At 29.0% G+C, this 20,716-nt stretch overlaps 2 protein-coding genes across 2 annotated transcripts; both read left to right on the forward strand.

The window, feature by feature from the left end:
- Window positions 1-663: 663 nt before the first annotated feature.
- Window positions 664-11,533, forward strand: LOC130891327 (uncharacterized). Its single transcript, XM_057795972.1, has 7 exons — window positions 664-855; window positions 980-1,219; window positions 2,808-3,070; window positions 8,383-8,552; window positions 8,609-8,862; window positions 8,916-9,600; window positions 10,732-11,533. The coding sequence occupies exons 2-7, from the start codon at window positions 1,001-1,003 to the stop codon at window positions 10,833-10,835; spliced, it is 1,695 nt and encodes a 564-aa protein (XP_057651955.1). The 5' UTR covers window positions 664-855; window positions 980-1,000; the 3' UTR covers window positions 10,836-11,533.
- A 617-nt stretch (window positions 11,534-12,150) lies between these two features.
- Window positions 12,151-20,376, forward strand: LOC130891867 (uncharacterized). The gene is made up of 7 exons (XM_057796921.1): window positions 12,151-12,686; window positions 13,367-13,598; window positions 14,045-14,307; window positions 16,043-16,212; window positions 16,268-16,527; window positions 18,909-19,200; window positions 19,253-20,376. The coding sequence occupies exons 2-7, from the start codon at window positions 13,383-13,385 to the stop codon at window positions 20,098-20,100; spliced, it is 2,049 nt and encodes a 682-aa protein (XP_057652904.1). The 5' UTR covers window positions 12,151-12,686; window positions 13,367-13,382; the 3' UTR covers window positions 20,101-20,376.
- Window positions 20,377-20,716: the final 340 nt, after the last annotated feature.

The raw sequence follows: 20,716 nt of genomic DNA on the forward strand, positions 1-20,716 counted from the left end.
TTGAAAATAGAAGATTATAGTATACGAGGTCTGTTAAAAAAATATTATTCATTTATACATTTTCGAGCGATGATTTTTCACGTGGATTAAACAGTTGCTTGTGTGTTTCGACAACACTGAAGACTGTTTACACCACCACTACACCAACACTCTCAATTACACACTGCGCGTTTCGATGAGACTGAAGACTGTTTACACTACCACTTCACTAACACTCACAATATCACTGTTTAACGCGCGTTTCGACGAGACTGAAGACATGATAGCCTTAATATTCGGCACTGTGATTAGACAAAAATACGATTATTACGAGTAGTTTATAAAATTGAATATAATAAAGAATTTGGAAACAGAAAGGTTTCTCTAGGTGTTGAAGGGTTGTTTTTTTGTTTATTGTATTAATGTCGAATGGTTTGTTTTGTTTATAATAGTTGGTGGAATTTTAATATTATAATCGTCTACTTTTTTTACATAAAGTTCTTAACTACAAAAACCTCAAAGTAAAAACCAAAATAAAAAATTGTCGATAGTTTCGAAAAAAAACTGATTTTAAAAATAAATTCGCTCCAAAAAAGACGGAGTAAACAAAGCACACCTCAAATTCATTGATACGTGTTCAATAAATCGTATATTAAGTCACGTGATGGAAAATCTCCACGGTTTTTACGAATACATTAGACAAAAACCATTTTAAGGAATGTTTATTTTTCATTCTTTTTGGGAATATTGTCCCTGTTTCATAGATACTGGACTATTTGGAAAAAAAAATTTATAAAAACCAAATAGAAATACTTCTAATTGAATCCAACGTTTTAGTTTGTTGGTGTTATTTTTGAAGCGATGTTAAAGAACTGGGTAATTATATTTTGATTGTTTTTATTTTATACACTATATTGTTAATACTATCCAAATTCGAAAATTTGGAAATGAATTTAATAGTATGAGTTTTTGTCTGTACGAGTGATATCAAAAATTTCAGTTGTAAAGGGGTTATCAAAAAATGGCAAATCAACAGGATTCGGATATTTTAATAGAACTCGAAGGTAACGAATTACAAAAAATGGCGGATTGTTTCACGAAAACAGAAGATCACAAATTCGTAAGAACTTTATTGTTAAATATAATGCGAAATAGAAAGGGCCGTAAACAATATTTAGTAAATGTTTATACACCGACGTCTAAACCGGAAGGAAATGAATTTGTATTTTGTTTTACAAGGGTACGTAACGAGAAAAAATCTAATCCACATTCAACATTTCAATTTTTTTCTTATGTAAATAAGACAATTTTCGACAATTAGAAATAATTGATTGTATTTAAATACCTTCTGTAACTATTTTCAATAAATAATTACAATTTATATTGAAATTTGTTAAATTGAAAATAAAAAATTCATTTTTACTATCTTTAGATTGTACAGGTTGTCCATGTAAAAATTACGAATTGTTATCCTTGGGGCTTGAGCCGCCCCTGACCTTCAGATAATATTATAGAATTATTTATTCCGTCAAACACATTTCATGGAGGTACGTAATCATCTATTCAAAAAAAAAGGCTTATAACTCAAAAACGAGAGGTCGTATGAGAATTTTTTTAAGTCATATCATTATTGAGATTTATTACTTTTAGTGTTTTCTGCGAATTCAATTGCGTTCGTTATTCGAGCGAACTAACGCGTCAATAATCGAAATTGCCGGTCGAGGGTTCAGCGGTGCAAACTCCGTTATCGCTATAAATAAATTTTTTTTTCAACAAATTTTTCAAAAAAATTATTTTTACAATTTTTTTTTTCAAATTTTTTCTTACACAAATAACACGATTTTCGACAATTACAAACAATTGATTGTGTTTTAATACCTTATGTAACTATTTTCAATAAATAATTACAATTTATGTAAAAATTTGTTAAAAAATTGATTGAAAATTTCATTTCTACTATCTTTAGATTGTACAGATTGTCCATGTAAAAATTACGGATTATTAACTATTGGGCTTGAGCCGCCCCTGACCTTCGGATAATATTATAGAATTATTTATACAGTCTAATACATTTCAAGGACATATATAACCATCTTGTGAAAAAAAAAGGTTGAAACTCAAAAACGAGAAGTTGTACGAGGATTTTTTTAAGTCATAGCATTATTGAGATTTATTATTTTTAGTGTATTCTGCGAATTGAATTGCGTTCGTTAGTCAAGCGGACTAACGCGTCAACAATCAGCGGTGCAAACCCTGATCTCGCTATAAATAAAATGCTTTTTTGTACAATTTTTTCAAAAAATTATTATTACAAATTTTTTTTACATCGAATCAAGGTATCTAATCTTCTAATCCATATTGGACTAAAACATGAAAAATATTTTTTTAAACATTTAAAACAATATTAAATGAAAAATAACGTCATTTTCACCATTAATCTCATAAAAACAGCGGTTTCTTTTTTTTCATATAAATAAAACGTCAATTTATATTTCTTAATGTTCTTTATTTTCTTTTTTTTTTAATAATTTTTGGAATAAAAATAAAAGTTGACGTTTCGACTTTTATCTATTATATAATAATTTTTATCTTTCTTTCAAGAACTATTAAAAAAATATAATTTTAAAACAGAAGAGACCTAAATAGAAGCATATCATATCATAAAAAATTAAAAACTGATTTTCTATCACTCTCGCCATCTTCAGTTTTAACTGCGAATCTAGAAGTTTAACGGTAACTGTTTACGAGATATTAATATAGATGTGGGAACTTTCATTTCGACTTTCGTCAAGTTAAATTGTAACCCTAATTTAAAAATTAATTTTTAGTTTGGACCAACGTTAGAAATAAGAATTCATGTCTTATATCCAGCCGGACCGAACGCAGATACACGAGTATCGGACGCTTTATTCAATACAGGAAGAATCCAATTTGAAGAATTGAAAGAAATCGTATTTCGAGACATAGATTTCCATATAAAATCAGCAGTTGAAAATTTCATGGAATTCAAAAAACAATACGAATTAAGAATATCCGAAATTAATAACGTTTATACTTTAAAAGAAGATGTCGCTTTAGGACTCGAGGAAAAGTAATTATAATATTGATTGAAATATTTCACACGCAAATTCTAACCTAAATTAAAAACTGTCGAATGAACGAATTATATTATTATATTAAACATCCACCATACAGCTCTGATCTGACACCAGCTGATTACTATTTATTTCGAAGTTTGCAGAATTCTTTGAATGGTAACTAACTCGACGATGACCTTGAAGACATCTTGTTTAGTTTATTACTAATAAGTAATATCATTGTATAAAGAATAGGATAGATGACAGTGGAGAGTTGGCGTCCACAGCACGTCTTTTCTTACTGTGCGTCGTAGCCTGAATTACGTGTTTTCTTAGCTTTGGTTGCCGAATTACCCCAATAAGAGATGGCGCCAAAATTATTTAAAATATTATATTCAACCATTAAGCTGTGTTGTACAGTCTTATTTTGGGTGTCTATAGCAAAGTTGCAATTTGATTTCATTATTGTATTGTGTTCGTTGTGTTATTGTTGGGTTTCGTTGGTTGTGCATTTCGATTATTTTTTTATTTGAGAATCTTTGAACTTGGATATATATTTCATTTTTAAGGTAAGTGGATATTATTACAATGAATATACATCACTACTCTCTTAGTTAATATATTCAAATTATAAGAGGCGCTAGATGTATAAATGCTACAGCTTACAATTTCGAAAAAAAAACTGTATATTTAGCGAACTACTTACTAAAATGTATTTATATAACAAATAATCACTTCTTCTTTTCAATTTTTTAGAAATGCCTTGAAATTAGTGTGTTTATTTCAAGTGTGGACTAAGTAAGAGATTAAATCCTACATTTAAAATGTACCGATTTCCTGTGGATGACCCTACCAGATGTCAAAAATGGATCATACACTCGGGTGAGTTATTCTTAAGACAATTATTTTTCATAAAGGAATAAAAAATAGTGAATGTGAATAAGTGACTGTTCACAAATGTTCAATACTAAACATTAGTAGGTATTTAATTATCCTCAAATAAAAGATAATTCGTCCAATAGTTTTCTCTGATAATGAGTTTATTTGTATTATGGTCGCATTGCATATTATACGAGTACAATGATTTACTACAAATTCCAAATTCATTCAATCTTATAAACTTATCAAAAGTACTCGAATCATACCTAAATTTAAACTTAGAAGCCACCTTTATAGTAAAGACAAACAGAATAGAATAAAACATTTTTGAAAATATTTCAAACTTATACATAAACACAATAATACCCGAATACAAAGGACTGAACTTTTATTTTACAAAAATTGAAATAGTATTTTTTGTTATTTTTTTATGTTTATGAACTAAGCACATAATAATAAAGTAGTGTGTCTGTGTGTTTATATTTGGAAATTATCCTGTCAATAAGGCAATAATTTCACCTGTTTAAATGTATATAGACTGTTTTTTATCACATACACACATATGGTTATAATACTATATTCTATGACATAACAGATTGACAAAATAGTAACAATTAGGGAGAAAATCATAATTTCCTCCATTCTCAAGTTATACATGAAAATTATGCTTTTGTTTTATCCAGCATAGAATGTTTGAATGAAATAATATCAAATACTAGTTTTATTTGAATACAAACTTACTCTAGACATGTACCAACAAATCTTCGATACGACGTTTCGTGTCTTCACGAGGCAAACATATAGGTTTTTAATGAGGATATGCTTATTTATTATAATTATTAGTCAATTTTAGCAATATAGCACACTTTTATCTCGAATAACTAACATCACTAATGATTATTCTTAAATAAGTTTCTGTCGTAGATACTCGTTTTAATTTTGTCAAAAAATGTACTTATGGTAATGTTAAACATTACCTGGTGTTTTCGACATAAAAAAGAACTTTTTTAACCAATGTAATGTCCCTCCATAATATCACCATTTTTGTCCATTGTTCATTTTTGTCCTCATATCTATTAAGGGAAAGAATATAGTAATGCCATATACTATCTTATGATTGTTGAATACTTTCAATAAAAATGAATTTTAGTTTCATTTTTATTATATATATATTGCAAAAAACACATTTAACCCGCTTTTATTACCATACATGCTTGGTTCAGATAAGTAGACCTTTTGCCTGCTTTTATTATACCATTAAACAAACAGATGGGTTTGTAAACATTTATGGTCTCATTGTAAAATATAATTTCTGAAAGTTGAAGGTAGCAACAAGCTCCTCAAGTACATTTTTCCAGTCACACATTATCAATGAACTTATCATCCCAACAAATATTGATGTTAGTTATTTCATTATTTACCTATCTATAAATTCTCACAGTGATAATAGAAACAGCCTATTTAAAACTATAGAACAAATTAATTATTTTTAAAAAATGTTACGTATAAAATATCCTGGAGAAGAGCAATTTATATTTTCAACTGTAGCAGTTGATGTCTTTTTTGTAACGTTATAACTATATTGAATATGACGCCATGGATATATTTTTCAATGGTATATATTTTTTGTATTGCACTTTAATAGATTATAATTTCAAAAATATATGACTCATGCTTGATTTACCTATAACAGATTTGTGAATAAAATCCTTTTGTTAAATTAGTACCAGCCAGTAGCAATATAAATATATTTAACTCAACAATGAGCTCAGTTTTAACATTTCTGTATTATTTTGTGGTCAATCCAAAAAGTATAAATAGATAATACAATAAATAATATTTTCGATTATTATAACTTTTGGCTCTCCAATGTGAAACCAAAACCGGTCCTGGGTTAGTTGGTACACTTATCGGTAAGGGTGAGGCCATTGTATAAATTGTATATTATACAATGATAAAACTGACAAAATGATTATAAGTAGGTATTTATATATATAATATTTATATTAAAATCAGATTATTTAAATATCTTTAGGGAAATTCCAAATAAGGGTACTACTAGTCTTTATTCCATTTATGCCCGTTATTGAAATGAAATAAATTCAAGTTTTTAAACATAAAAAAATACTTTACCACAACCATTACAATAAATATGTATGTTTCTTATTTCAGGTAATGCTGTTTTGACAAACCTAAGCCAGAAATCACTAAGAAATTCGAAAACTAGAACATCAGTAATATTATATATAATAAGATGGTTTATGACTGATGCAAAAAATTGTCGTACATTTTTCAAGGTCCATTCACAGTAGATTATATTTTCGATAAAAGGTGAATATTGAAATATTTGTATGGATTGTGGTTTGATTTCCAATGTTCAACAACAAAAACAATAAGAAATAACCAATAATAATCAAAGTTGTTATTTATAGTATGTGTTTCAATAGTAAATGTGACCTAAGAATATCTAGAGGTCATCGCGAGTAGATGCTACATGTTGTACTATATTTTTGGGGTTACAGTCTTCCTAACGGAGATTCAGGTTGTTTCGTGGATTTTGTCCATTTCTTTCTGTGGTCAAAATTAAGAGCTACTTTGTATATATTTTCTTGATAACACATACTCCAAATGGATTGAGTATTGGTTATAAAAAAAATAATTTCCAGAAAACAAAAATATTAGAATGTGAATAATGTTCCCGAGCAACATTATCATACTTTTTTACAAACATTTTGAGAATTTGAAAAAGTTTTAAAATTATAATAAATTTACTCAATTTGTTGGCCATTCGAATTTCCCACTAACAATGTTGTAGTTGTAAAATGCACAAGGAATATATACAGGACCGTACTACTTGTAGTTTCTGATAATTTTTTCAAACGCTCAGTCTATAATTATTATAATTTTATATCAACAATGTCATAAAAAGTGTAGTTATTATTGTTACTTTATTTAATATTTTTGTTCGATATTTTCAAATAAATTCATTTACTAAAACTTTGAGTGTTTTATTTAGTTATCTAATATGAAGGATGCAATTACTTCAGAGCAAAAATCCGTGATCCTGACGTTTATGCCAAAATCTAACATTTTTTTTATTTACATTCATTTATTTCAATTTATTCATAATGTACTTCATAACTTCACATTGTATTGAAAATACAAAATTTTAACTTATCCTACTATATTTATATTGAAATCCGTCTGTTTACAATTTAACTGAAAGTCCAAGCATTAGGTAATAATGCCATAAAATGTTTATTGCTCGACCGACCTCTGACCTGTTAAAACCTTCATGCTAAAAAATTATCATCTAGGTATCTTTAGAATTATAAGCAACAAATAGATTTAGTAAGTTCCGAATATCGACGACGGCATTTCTTCAAGAAAGGACATATTGCACAATTGAAGAATTCTACAACGTCTTTAATAGTATGATATTGTATTATGATACATTTAGTATATTTCATCTCGTTGCGTTTAAAATATTAGTATAGTTAGAACTTTTCACAAGTTATTGTTTTTGATTTTATCAAATATTTTAATACAGTACGAGAGCGGAACAAAATAAAAAATATTTTTCCCAGGAAGAAAGGGGAAAATGGATAAATCACATGAAAGTTGATAAAAAAACATACAAAATAGCCAGGATTATTTTTTCGCCTCTTCAAAATATGAATTTCTCAAAAATACATTCATGACCGAAGTTCTGAAATCGCAAATTCATATTGTTTCAGTCACCAAATGGCAGTATATATATTTTATATACCTTTGTGCAAGGATCCTTCTTTCTATCCCAAATTTAAGTGATTAACAGATTAATGAAAAATTATTTCTTTCATTTGCTAGTGCTACACGAACCCATTACAAAAAAATTTTTTTTATACATTGAAATTGGTGACAAATAAATAGTACTGAGATTAAGTTTATTTTCGGTTCGAGATGAATACATGCTATAACGTAATTAGAAACATGATATTTCAAAATACGCCCTATCTATCTATTGTAAAGATTCCCATCGGATAGGTAATTTGTGTCCCTGCGTCGTAATAAAAAGTAAAATCGGCAACAATGTACTGTCGGTTCGAATTTCGAAGATAAAGAAAACTTCATATTTAGTTGGGATCTTTCTAAAAAAACTTAGTTGTTGAAAATAATGCTGTTTATTTCAAATGGCACTAAGCTACGGGTCATTTTTATAAAGAACGAGCGTAAAAGTAACTAGATGGCGTGCGAAATTGCCTCAAATGGTTTTAACATTGTAATTGTTCTACTATCCTATTCTTTATACAATAGTAAAATGAATGAAATTTTATTAGCGCAGAATCATGAAAGAGAAAGAAATATGCCAAAATGTCATTGAGCAAAATTGAAAATTATTTTATACCACAAAACCGAATTTAGTTTGTCCCAACTTTAATATATCCGATAATTCTTTTTCTTTCAGGATTCCCGAAGATGCGTATATAACACGTCTTGAAGAAAAACATGCCAATCTAATGTTTAAAGTTAGGGAACATCCAAATTTATTATCGAGCGAGTATTTTCGAAAAACTATAAGAATCAACGGGGGGTACGTGATCAATTCAAAAACTAACAACGAACCAATAGGCTGGGGTGAGTTTAATCGAAAAAAAAACGATATTTTCATCGATTTATAAATATTTTTATAGGTTTGAAGACGTTAGCAGGAGGTATAGATTACGTTGATACAATCGATAGTGTTAGTAGTGACGTTTACGCTGAATCCTTGGTAAGGATTCTATCTAAAGATTTAGCGACTTCGAATCCAGGTAGACCGGTCCTTGCTTTGACGTTTTTCAGTGGAAAATGTGATAATGTACTAAAACGAGTTGGATTCAAACAGAGAAATACAAATCCACAATCATTCATATCATTATATTATAGAATCCCCGAATACGAATATGTAAGTAAAATCATATTTTTTCCGATTTATATGTATATATATTAAAATTGTAGGAACTCGAACAAAAGAAGAAAAAGAAGAAGAAGAAAAAGAAAAGTTCCGCGTCAGAAGAAGAAAGATCGCTTAATACATCAGATATAAAAATATCCCCTGTTAGCAACAAAGGACGTGAGGGTGCAGTAAACATCATTAATCCTGTGATGACTCGTCATATACCCAAAGACGAACCACAACCTAGACCTTCCAGGGAAAATTCACCGAGAAGTAGCGAAGAAAGCGAATATGAAATTGTTGATATATCGTTACCAGCATCACCCAGTGGTTCAACGAAAATTATATACGAAAAAAAAGTTGATAAATGCCAAAAAAAAAATAAAAGACGGAGACAGAAATTATTAAAACCCGGACCTAGTACAATTAAAACCTCATCTGATGAAGAAGGTAACGATTTCAAACTACTTAATGTACCTAAAATCGTAGTAGAACCACCACCTACTACATCCAAAGTTAGGATACCGCCACCGCGTTTACCGGAAATTCCACGTCAAACAAGACCTAGTACCAGAAGTCGAAACGTACCATCAGATATATTCGAACCAAGACCTATTAGTCCTATAAGAACAAGAAGTAGTAAAACTCGTACAAAAGCCCTAGATATACCCAAAGTGGAATATCCTACAAGAGCAGATCCACCAGAACTAAGTCCTACAGATACTTGTGGACAACCTACTATAAAAGGTAGTAAGGGGTAAAAAATTGAAGTTTGGTTATAATAAATTCGTTTAGAAACAATTTTAACTTACTAAAAGCAATAAAAATAAGGTTAAACTTCGTTATTTAAGGGTAGTTCAAATATAAATCATCTCTCCGTACATAACCTCTTCATTGCTATCGAATCGCAGTCCTACAAGTGTCTCTTTTAATAGACCAAATAAATAGTAATCGTCAGACTTCTAAAATTAGTTTTTCTACAGCGTTGACGTCCTCTTCGGTAAATTTTACATGGAAATACTAAAAAGCGATCAACCTGTAACTATACATGATTCAATCTGGTGTTTTATTATCAAAAATCGAAGCGAGTTTATAAGCACACTGCTTCATGTCAAAAGTCATAGAACACGAAATGGTTTAATCAAATAGTACACGTTCTAAGTACGTTCGCTGTTAGAAATGTCAAATTTTATTATTAGTCCGCTGAAATTAGACCAAAAAATAAAAGTGAAGCTACGTAAGTTCCGATCGAGGTGAAAATCGGTAAACTTGTTTAAAATACAATTGAACATAGAATTTGAAAGTTTCCCATCAATTCCGTGTATGGAAAAAATATTATTCAAGGTCAAAGGTTAAAAAAATGAGTTTTTCGGCGATTATCAGCAAAATGGTGAGTTTTATCATGAAAATACCTCAGACAAAAATTGTAGACCATAAAATTATCTACAAAAAACGTGTGAATACTTTTTTCCTACTAGCCACCGTTTCTGAGATATAATAATTCAAAACTTTTACAACATTTTGAATTATATCTCTTGTGGGAAAAAAAGTATTAATACGTTTTTTGTAGATAATTTTATGATCTACAAAAAAACTCACCGTTTTGCTGATAATCGCGAAAAACTCATTTTAATGACCATTGACCTGCAATATTTTTTTTCATATACAGAAATAATGGGAAACATTCAAATTTTATTTTCAATTGTATTTTAAACTATTTCCGTGATATTCAGTTTGATGGGAATTTCAAATGTCTAAATTGACCGGATTATATTGCGCTGTGAGATTTCCGTCAGTGTTGCCATATCTCACATACTTGGAGATTATGTTGAGAAAATAGCTGTCGAAAATGAAATTATACTTATAATTATGTTTCAGAAGTACAAGCAGATGCTGAGGGTGTTAGACCACCTAGTAAGAGTTCGAGGAAAAGGCGGGGAAGGAGGAAGGATTACGGCTCAGGTTATTCAAGAAAACAATAATTTTGTCGCTTTTTAACAAATCTGTTGGTTCAAATTTGGATTTTCCATTCGAATCCTGTCAATTTTCAATATCTCAAAAATCAAATTTGATACTAGTTTTTCCGTTATTCAACATCAAAATTTTTCTTTAACGAGCTACACCTCGATAGGTATCGCTATAAACATAAAATAAAAAATAAATTGATTCCTATATCGATTATTTTCCACAACGAATTTTATATTAATTGGTATAAATTACCAGCCTAAAACCGATATTGACTGAATTATATTCCATAGATCTACAACTTATTAGGTGTACAATACAACATCGTAAATCTAAAATATGAATGAATTTATGGTGGCGCCATCTATAGCACTAACGAGAAATCATATCGCATTATATAATACTGTAAACAAAGGGATAGGTATGCGTAAAATATAACAAAATACTGCATATTTAAAGAATAATAATAAAAAAAAGATTAAATACTTTATAAACATTATTCTTCACGTCACCGTCATGTATGGTGTCTCCATCTAGTGTCGAATACAGAAGTTGAAAATTACGATTTCAACTGTTTTATAATAAATTATATTTTAACAAAGTTTGTTTTAAATGTATGATTGTAGACGAAAATTTTGTCGTTTCCTATAAATTTTGAATATTGATTTGTTGTTGCACAATATTTTTTCATCAATTACATTTCTTTATAAAATAATCTACATTCGTTTTAATCTACCCTATATTCCTAACCTAAATTTAGATAATCTACTCGACATTGGATAAATAATACATAGTTTGTCCTTATAAGGATTCTCTAAGCTGTAGAATTGATCAAAACGTGTAAACAATAATCGATTGAAAAGTGACTCACTTCCAGATAATCAATTTATAATAAATCATTCACTTTAACCAATTTTTTATCGCATCTCCACTATTCATCAGCCTTATTACGAAAAATTTGTATATTAGCACTAAAATATGAAGCAATCTTTATAAAATACATTATAAAAGTAATTACCAAACAACTACAATTGTTATTTCCGTAAATATCAGCTGTTCAATCACGTGAACGTAGCGTGTGAAGTATCCTGACGTCAATAGGGCATATAGATGTTGTACAATTAAAGCGGAGACGGCGCTGATGGTGGTTATTTAAACTGTTTTTAATCGATAATTAATTTAATAGTAATGGCAGTAAATTTTTTTCACTACTTATATTCATTAGGAGTAGAGGTTATTACGTTCTAAATAAAATTATAAATAGAAATATTTTATAGAGTTAACTTCAAAATGTCTTCTATCAAGTTATGCGGGACTGACCTAAAGATGTTCAGTTTCAGAGTTTATAAACACGTTTCCGAATTACGTGCATGAGTTTCTTGCTTTTTCAAATCTCCAGTCTTAACCTAACCAGTTTTATTGATTTCTGGTGTTAATTTACAAACGAATTTCGTATTTTTAATGTTTATATCGATTTCCATAACACGACTGTATATACCAGCAATGTCCAGGAGCTTTTGGAGGGCTTCTAGATATATATATTTCTGATTAAAGGTTAAACAAGAATTGAGCTTAAGATTTCTAATAATTTGTGGGCTTTTAAAAGTTCGTTGTCGACTCTATCTCCAGGTATTTACCAAGATGAAATTTTGGTACCAAAGGCGATGAATAGAAGGTGGTTTTTTTTGGTATAACAGTGTAATTAATGAAGAATTTGGTGTCGAGTATAATTCTGATTCACTGGTCTATACCTAGATACATACTCGCGACAAGTTTTTAAATTGTTTACTCAAAAAACAATTAAGTATAAAGAAATTTCGACTGAAATCTGTCCTGTAGTAATTTGTTGTTCACAGACAAAATTCTAGGTAAGGTTTAATCGCTTTGTTTTAAACAAAAATTATCAAAAATATATGTTCATAAAGAAACGTAAATCTAACTTGCTACTACCAAAGGATTTATATTTGGGGTCATTCAATATCCATCTACAAGGTTTCAATATTAAGATATTGACTAAAAATTATAAAAAGGAGGATATAATAAAAATGGAAGAAAAAATTGTTTACGAGCGATCTGAGATCGGTATAGGGAAGGGGTGAGCTTTTAAGGGTAAAAATCGATTGCCGGCAAAACTACGATTCTTATGAAAAAAGTCAAATAGCAAAATTGTAGGTAATAAAAAGATCTACAACTTTTGTGTTAAAACGAAAAACTTGGTTATTTCAATTTTTCACATAAATTTTTGAGGTTATGTGAAAAAAGTATTAATACAAAAGTTGTAGATCTTTTTATTACATACAACTTTGCTATTTGACTTTTTTTCCAATCGAGATAAACTGTTTTGTACCCTTAAACCCTCCCTATTGCCCGTAAATAATTTTTCCTGAATTTTTGATCATATTCTCTTCTTTTTTAAAAATATTCATTTCTATTATTACTTTTTTTAGTTTCAAAAATTATCGAGTTTGGTTTATAAGATGTTTTGTGAAACACACGTCTATGTCAATTATAATATTTAATTTTTTCCTATCTATATAATCTATTTCAGAATAAAAATTATAAAAATGGGTGATACAGAACTTCTGAGGACCCTTACTCTCAATTACGTGGAAAACGTGGTTGAGTTTTATAAAAATAGTAATAATGTAAGAAGAGGATTTGCTTATAACTGTATAGCCAATGTAATTAGAGCTAAAAAAAGGAATCCTACTTTACCAATCGATTTTTATACTACACTCGGTGGAATGACCAGAGACAAGATAATATTTATTTTCACAACGGTAAGAATAATAAATAATTTTATAGTAATTCTTAATTGAAGAAACCTTATTTGAATACATCGTATATATCAAAGAAATCAATATAAAAAGTCGTGCTACTGACATACAGATAGCGCTGTCATTGTCGACATGACGTTTATGTATTTATGTACTAAACTATGTGGAAAATTTATAACATTTCGATTAGTCAGAAAAAAGTTTTTTAAATGTTTTTTGGTAGAAAATCCCCGTTTCCTAAAGTTTTAAACATTAAACTTTGTGGAACAATAATTATTATCTAATGTAATAATTAAATTGATTTAAAAAAATGTGTTTTTACATGTTATACACCATATAGAAGAATTAGAATTATGATAGTAAGAAATTAAAAATTCAATACAATTCCACCAAAAAATACAAGTAACTAAATAAATTTACCTTATGTAATTTTTTTTATTTATTTTCAGTTCAAGTATTGCTTAGAAATAAAAGTTTTCGCCATGGATCCTCGCCGAATATCGGCTAAAAGGGCTATTTATAAAGCTATTTATACCACGAACAGAATTACTAGAGTACTGTTAAGTACTGATGTGGTTTTTAGAGATGTCGATGAACATCTGTGCTCTACAGTGAGAGAAGCCGTAGATAATCGACGTCTACTTATTTTGGCCATAGAAATAAGTGACGTTCATTCTATGCATCCTAGTGTCATTAAAAACATGGATATTCAGTAAGTATGTCAAATTGGGGTGAGTGAATTGTGCATTAATGAATGAATTTTCTCCAAAAATGAGTTTGTCCATATGAATTTGGAAAAAAATTGATATTCTATATTAATTTGGATAGAAAATGGTTCCTTCAATAAGAATTTAGGCAAAAAAAAATTTCCAATTTCAATTTGAAAAAACATTGCTCTTTCTCTATGAGTTTGGATATAAAATAGCTCCATTGGTTTGAATTTGGACCGAAAATGGATTCTTTTGTATGAATGTATACAAATAACGGCTCCTTCCTCATTAATTTGTACAAAAATTCTTAATTTGGATGAAAAACAGCTCTTTCTATATATAAATTTTGTCAAAAACTGGATTTCTCCATATGATTTTGCATAAAAATTGATCTTTCTTCATATATATATATATATATATATATATATATATATATATATATATATATATATATATATATATATATATATATATATATATATGTATATATGTATATATTTGTACAAAAAATGGCTTCATTCATATAAATGCTAGACAAAATTTACGTTTACTTTAATGTGGATGACAACTGGCCCCTTCTATATCAATTTGGATACAAAATGAATTTGGACAAAAAATTGATCTTTCTATATGAATTTGGGAAGAAAGTGGTTCCTTCAATATAAATTTGACCAAAAATACATTCCCCATACTACTTGGATAAAAATAGCTATTACTATATGAATTGTGACAAAAAATGGCTCCTTCCTTATTAATTTGTACAAATCCATATTCAATTTTAATTTGGATAATAAATGGCTGTTTCGATATGAATTTTGTGAAGAAAATTGATTTCTCCATATGAAGTTAAATAAAAATTGATCTTTCTATTTGGATTTGGATAGAAAACGGTTCTTTCCATACAAATTTAGACAGAAAATGGTTTTTTTCACATACATTTTGGACAAGAATTATGTTTCCTGCTTTAATTTGGATAAAAAATGGCCCCTACTAGATGAATTTGGTTGAAAAATTGATCTTTTTATATCAATTTGGACATAAAAGTTTTGAATAAAAATTACGTTTCCAGCTTTAATTTGGACAAAAAATGGCTCCATATCAATTCGGTTGTAGAATTGATCTTTCTATATGAATTTGGGCAGAAAACGGTTCCTTTTATATTAATTTGGACAGAAAAAGGCTTTTTTATATGAATTTTTGACCAAAGTAACGTTTTCTGCTTTGAACAAAAAATGGACAAACTCCTTCCATATGAATTTGATTAAAAATCTGATCTCAATATATGAATTTGGAAAGAAAATGGCTTCTATCATATGAATTCTGGACAAAAAATGGCTTCTATCATATGAAAAAAGCCATTTTCTGTCCAAATTCATAGAGAAAGATCAGTTTTTTAATCAAATTCATATGGAAGGAGCCATTTTTTGTCCAAATTAAAGCTAAAAACGTAATGTTTGTCCAAAAGTCATAAGAAAAAAAACCATTTTCCGTGTAAGTTCATGAGTAATAAGTAATTTTTTGTCCAAATTCATGTCCTAAATGAGTTTGAACAGAAAATGGTTCATTTTATATGAATTTGGACAGAAAATGGCTTTTTTCATATCAATTTGGACAGAAAATGGCTCTATTCATATGGATTCTGGACAAAAATTACATTTCCTGCATTAATATGAACAAAAAAAGGTTATTTCTATAAGAATTTGGTTAAAAATATTCAAAAATTTTGTACATATTCAGAATCCCCGAGGAAGTCTACGTAAAACAAGTAGAAGAAGACGACGCCGAACTGATCATATCAACTCACGACTATCTCTTTCCACCGAGCACCGATTTTTTTCGAAAACTGATCAGATTTTACGGCGGCTACGGCCTTTGTTCCAAAGAAAATAACGAATTATTATCTTGGGGTGAGTCGAATTCAACTTTCGAACGTCAATTCCCAACCGTAACCTTTTGATACAGGACTGATAACCACGGGAGGAACCATCGATTTCGTAGGGACAGTCGATAAAGCAAAAAGAAAAAATTACGCGAGAACCATCATCAAATTATTAGCCAAAGAATTAATCTTCTGGGAAGACCAAAAAGTAATAGGTATTTTCAAAGAACTCCTAGCAGAAGATGAAATTTTTCTTTCGGTATGCGGGTTCATGAAACTGTCAATTCCAGATCACTACATGACGTTATATTGTACTCCATCGCGAGTACTCCACATATGGGAGGTTAGTATTTTGCTATTTAAGTTTTGAGATAAATAAAAATGAATAATTCGATGTTTCGACCGTTCAAAAACGTTTTTTTTTTATTGATGTGGTTGTCGAATTATTTAAACCATTTTTTCAGTATATTCAGAAACAAAACATAAAATGAGTAATCAGACATTTGTAGTACATGTTTTCACCTATAGATGGCGGTATTATTTAACATGTATACCAATTGGATATTTGAACAGATATAGAATAAAATACGTATTTACATAGAAAATATTCATAATAAAAAAGTTTTCTAATTAGAACAATACACTTTATTAACGAAAATAAAAACAAAACAAATAATGGTTTTTAGAATCACGATTTGTGTACGTTATTAATATACGTCACCTGTCATTGAATACTGCGTTCGATGTATTTATACAGGTTGATTCATAAGAATGTCCAATCTGCTCTGAACTGTAGATTCTAGACCTCAAAATATGATGATTCTACTCAACATGCCTCATGCAAATATTGTTAGTTTCCGAGATACGGGGTGTTCAAAGTTTAAATTTTGATTTTCGCAATAATTTTTTATGTTTTCACAATTTCTCTTTAAAAATTGGCAATTTCATGTTTTTTGGCACGAGGAATATAATTTACACTCTAATTTAACATTTCTAATAGAGGGCGTTAGTTACACTTGTTTGTGTTAATTAAATCAAAGTAAACTTTTTTTGGGCTAAACTTACAACTAAAATAATAACAAAATATTAAAAAGCGTTAAATTCTACAAAAAAAGTTACTCTTCTTTGATTTGTGTAACTCAATCGGTTATCGAGTTATTTGCTTCTAAAAAGCTGAATAAATTTCAATTTTCTCATAAAAAAGTTTTATTATTCCTTAAATATGTAACAATAACAAATTTGTAAACAAAGATAAAAAACTTCAAAGCAAATGCCCACCATCCATATCATTACACTCCTGTTCAGAATTTATTTATTAAAATGTTAACCCAGATTTTTTGGATACAAATCTTTTTACTGATGAGGCAACATTTACCAGACGAGGAATATTTAATTATAAAAATAATCATTTGTGGGATTCTAAAAATCCACATGCTATGAAGGAAACACATTTTCAGCACGAGTTTAAAGTTAACATTTGGTGTGGTGTATTATGTGGGTATTTAATAGACCCTTTTGAACTGCCAACCAATTTAAATGAACCTCTTTATTAAGATTTTCTTCAAGAACATTTACACGAATTACTAGAGGATATAATATACCCCTACCTTTAAGACAAAATATGTGGTTTTTGCACGACGGAGCACCACCACATTATTCTTTATAAGTTCGTCAAACGAAACGAACGAACAGTTTCCGCATCGATGGATTGGTCGTGAAAATGAGTTTGCTTGGCCACCAAGAGGCCCTGATTTAAACCCTTTGGATTTTTCAATTTGGTCGCAAATGAAGGCATTAGTTTACAAAGAAAAAAATACTTCTCTTCCACAACTGCGACGGAAAATATTAGAAGAAGCCGCGGATGTGATTAAAAATAATAGACAAGGATTATTTGATATTAAGAGATCTTTACGAAAGCGGATCATAAAGTGTATTGAAGTAAATGATGGACATTTTGAGCATTTGCTTTGAAGTTTTTTATTTTTGTTAACATATTTGTTATTTTACATATTTAAGGAATAATAGAATTTTTTATGAAAAGATTAAAATTTATTTTAATATAGCTTTTAATATAACTTTTTAGAAGCAAATAACTCGATAACCGATTGAGTTACACGAATCAAAGGAAAGTAACTTTTTTTGTAGAATTTAACGCTTTTTAATATATTTTTATTATTTTAGTTGTAATTTTAGCTCCAAAAAAGTGTAACTACCGCCCTCTATTAACAATGTTAAATTAGAGTGCAAATTATGATTCCCCATGCCAAAAAACGTAAAATTTTCAAAGAGAAATTGTGAAAAAAAATTATTGCAAAAATCAAAATTTAAATCTATACTTTGAACATCTCGGAAACTAACAATATTTGCATAATGCATGTTGAACAGAATCATCATATTTTGAGGTCTAGAATCTACAGTTCAGAGATTGGATATTCTTAATGAATCACCCTGTATATGGGTAACCACATCTCAACCGACCGGGTAGGCAACCAATAATACCCACGTATTACATTTTCCTGAAGAAAATAAAAAAAATAATTCTTTTGTTTCGACCGTTCAAAAACATTTTACTTTAAACCGAATGTGGTTGTCTTGGTGGAAAATAATTCAAAATTGACGTTACTCTAAAGAACTATCTATCAAGCTTAATGTCATATGTCAAAACTTAAATAGCAACTAGAAAATTAAATAAAACTTCGAAATAAATAATTTTCTTTTACCCAGATACCGATTCGTAGTAAACCACTCCCGTACCCCTTGATAGATCTAGAACCGCCCGTTTTCGAAGAAGCATCTTCGAGTTATTACGAAACGTCAAAAAAATCTCATATTCCAGTATCGAGAACAATTTCCGACGGTAACGAATCACCTGTAACAAATTTACAAGAAATACCTGATACCTGTATACCCAGACCTAATTATGACGATGATGATCCTTCTATAGCTAGACCAAGACCTCTTAATTGGAAACCGAGAAAATGTTATATGATGTCCGATGAAGACGAATTATCTGATGGTACTAAATTGTTTATTTTATTAAAAACTATCTTAAATATATTAAATTCCAGCTTACAACGAAGAAGATTTACCGGAAGAAAAACCTACTGAAGGTAAAACGAATCCTCTTAAGGCCAAATTTGAAAAATTGAAAAAATTCGGTAAAAGTATATTAATAGCGGTTGCCACTAAATTACGTAAACCTGATAATGAAGATTCAAGCGAATCTGAAGATATTTCGATCGAATATTATTTCACAGACGAAATCGTACAAGCTAGTAACGATCTAATGGAAATACGACCAATTTCCCCTAGTACTTGTACTAGACCTTCTACTTTAACCGAATGGTTACTTACTAGAAAAACTATCAAGGAAAACGAACGAAAAGAAGCTTTAAAAAGGCAATCGATCGTTGAATTTACCGTTGAACCAATTCCTTCTACACCAGGACCTTCTAATATTCCAATTGGTACACAATCTAGTACTAAATCGAAATCTTCCACTAAGCTAACAAGTGCTATTAAAAAAATGATTATTAGTCCTTCTACAGCAACTACGTCCAGTAAATCAATTCCTGGTTCATCAACTGCGAGTAAATCGACTGGTGCAATTAGCAGGGTTACTAGAAGTAGTAAATTAACCGGAGGGGATACTTGTAAACTGATAGGAACTAAACCGACGATTTCTAAAGTAACTATAAGCGCGATTACTAAAACTACCGGTCCGATTAGAAAACCGGCTAGAAAATCCGTAGAACCGGGAATTTGCGAAATGCCCGATTTAGTTACAACGCGAAATTACGACGAAACGACTCGTAGATTGGTAACTAGAAAAAAAACGCTCGAAAAAACTACTACAGTTGATAAAAAAGGAAAAAAAGATAAAAAGAAAACCAAACAAAAAGATAAAGATAAATAAGAAATTGTGTTATATTCAAATTGTTATTATTTCTTTATATTTAATACCAAATTTATCATTACATATCGAAAATAATGATTTTCTATAAAAATTTCATACTTCATATATTATATGTGTTTTCTGTCTTTATACTTTTCTCAGTGTAAACATATATTATATTTTTTATTCGTAAATTTTATTTTAAACAATGTAAAAAATTCAATTGTACTTAATTTTAATTAATAAAATATTATGTAATTGTAATACCTTTTAAGAATTAAAATCCAATTATTAAAATCATTTTATTTTCCTAATATATTTAAATCACATGTAAACGAATTATTAAACCATTTTCTCAGTGTATTTGGAAACAAAATTAGTAATCTGACATTTGTGTAGTACCCGTTTTCACTAATAGACGGCGGTATTATCTAACATGCATACCAATTGGATATCAGAACAGATATAGAATAAACTATGTATTTACATTGAAAATTGTTATAATAATCTTTGTATTCTTTATTTTATAAATTCTATAAATAAAATCAAATAGCTACGCTTCTAAATGATTGCAAGACGTTATACAATTTACATATTTTATAAATAATAGATTTTGTACGTGAAAACAAATAATTCG

This window comes from Diorhabda carinulata, chromosome 3 (genome assembly GCF_026250575.1).
Source record: "Diorhabda carinulata isolate Delta chromosome 3, icDioCari1.1, whole genome shotgun sequence".
Taxonomy (NCBI): Eukaryota; Metazoa; Arthropoda; class Insecta; order Coleoptera; family Chrysomelidae; genus Diorhabda; species Diorhabda carinulata.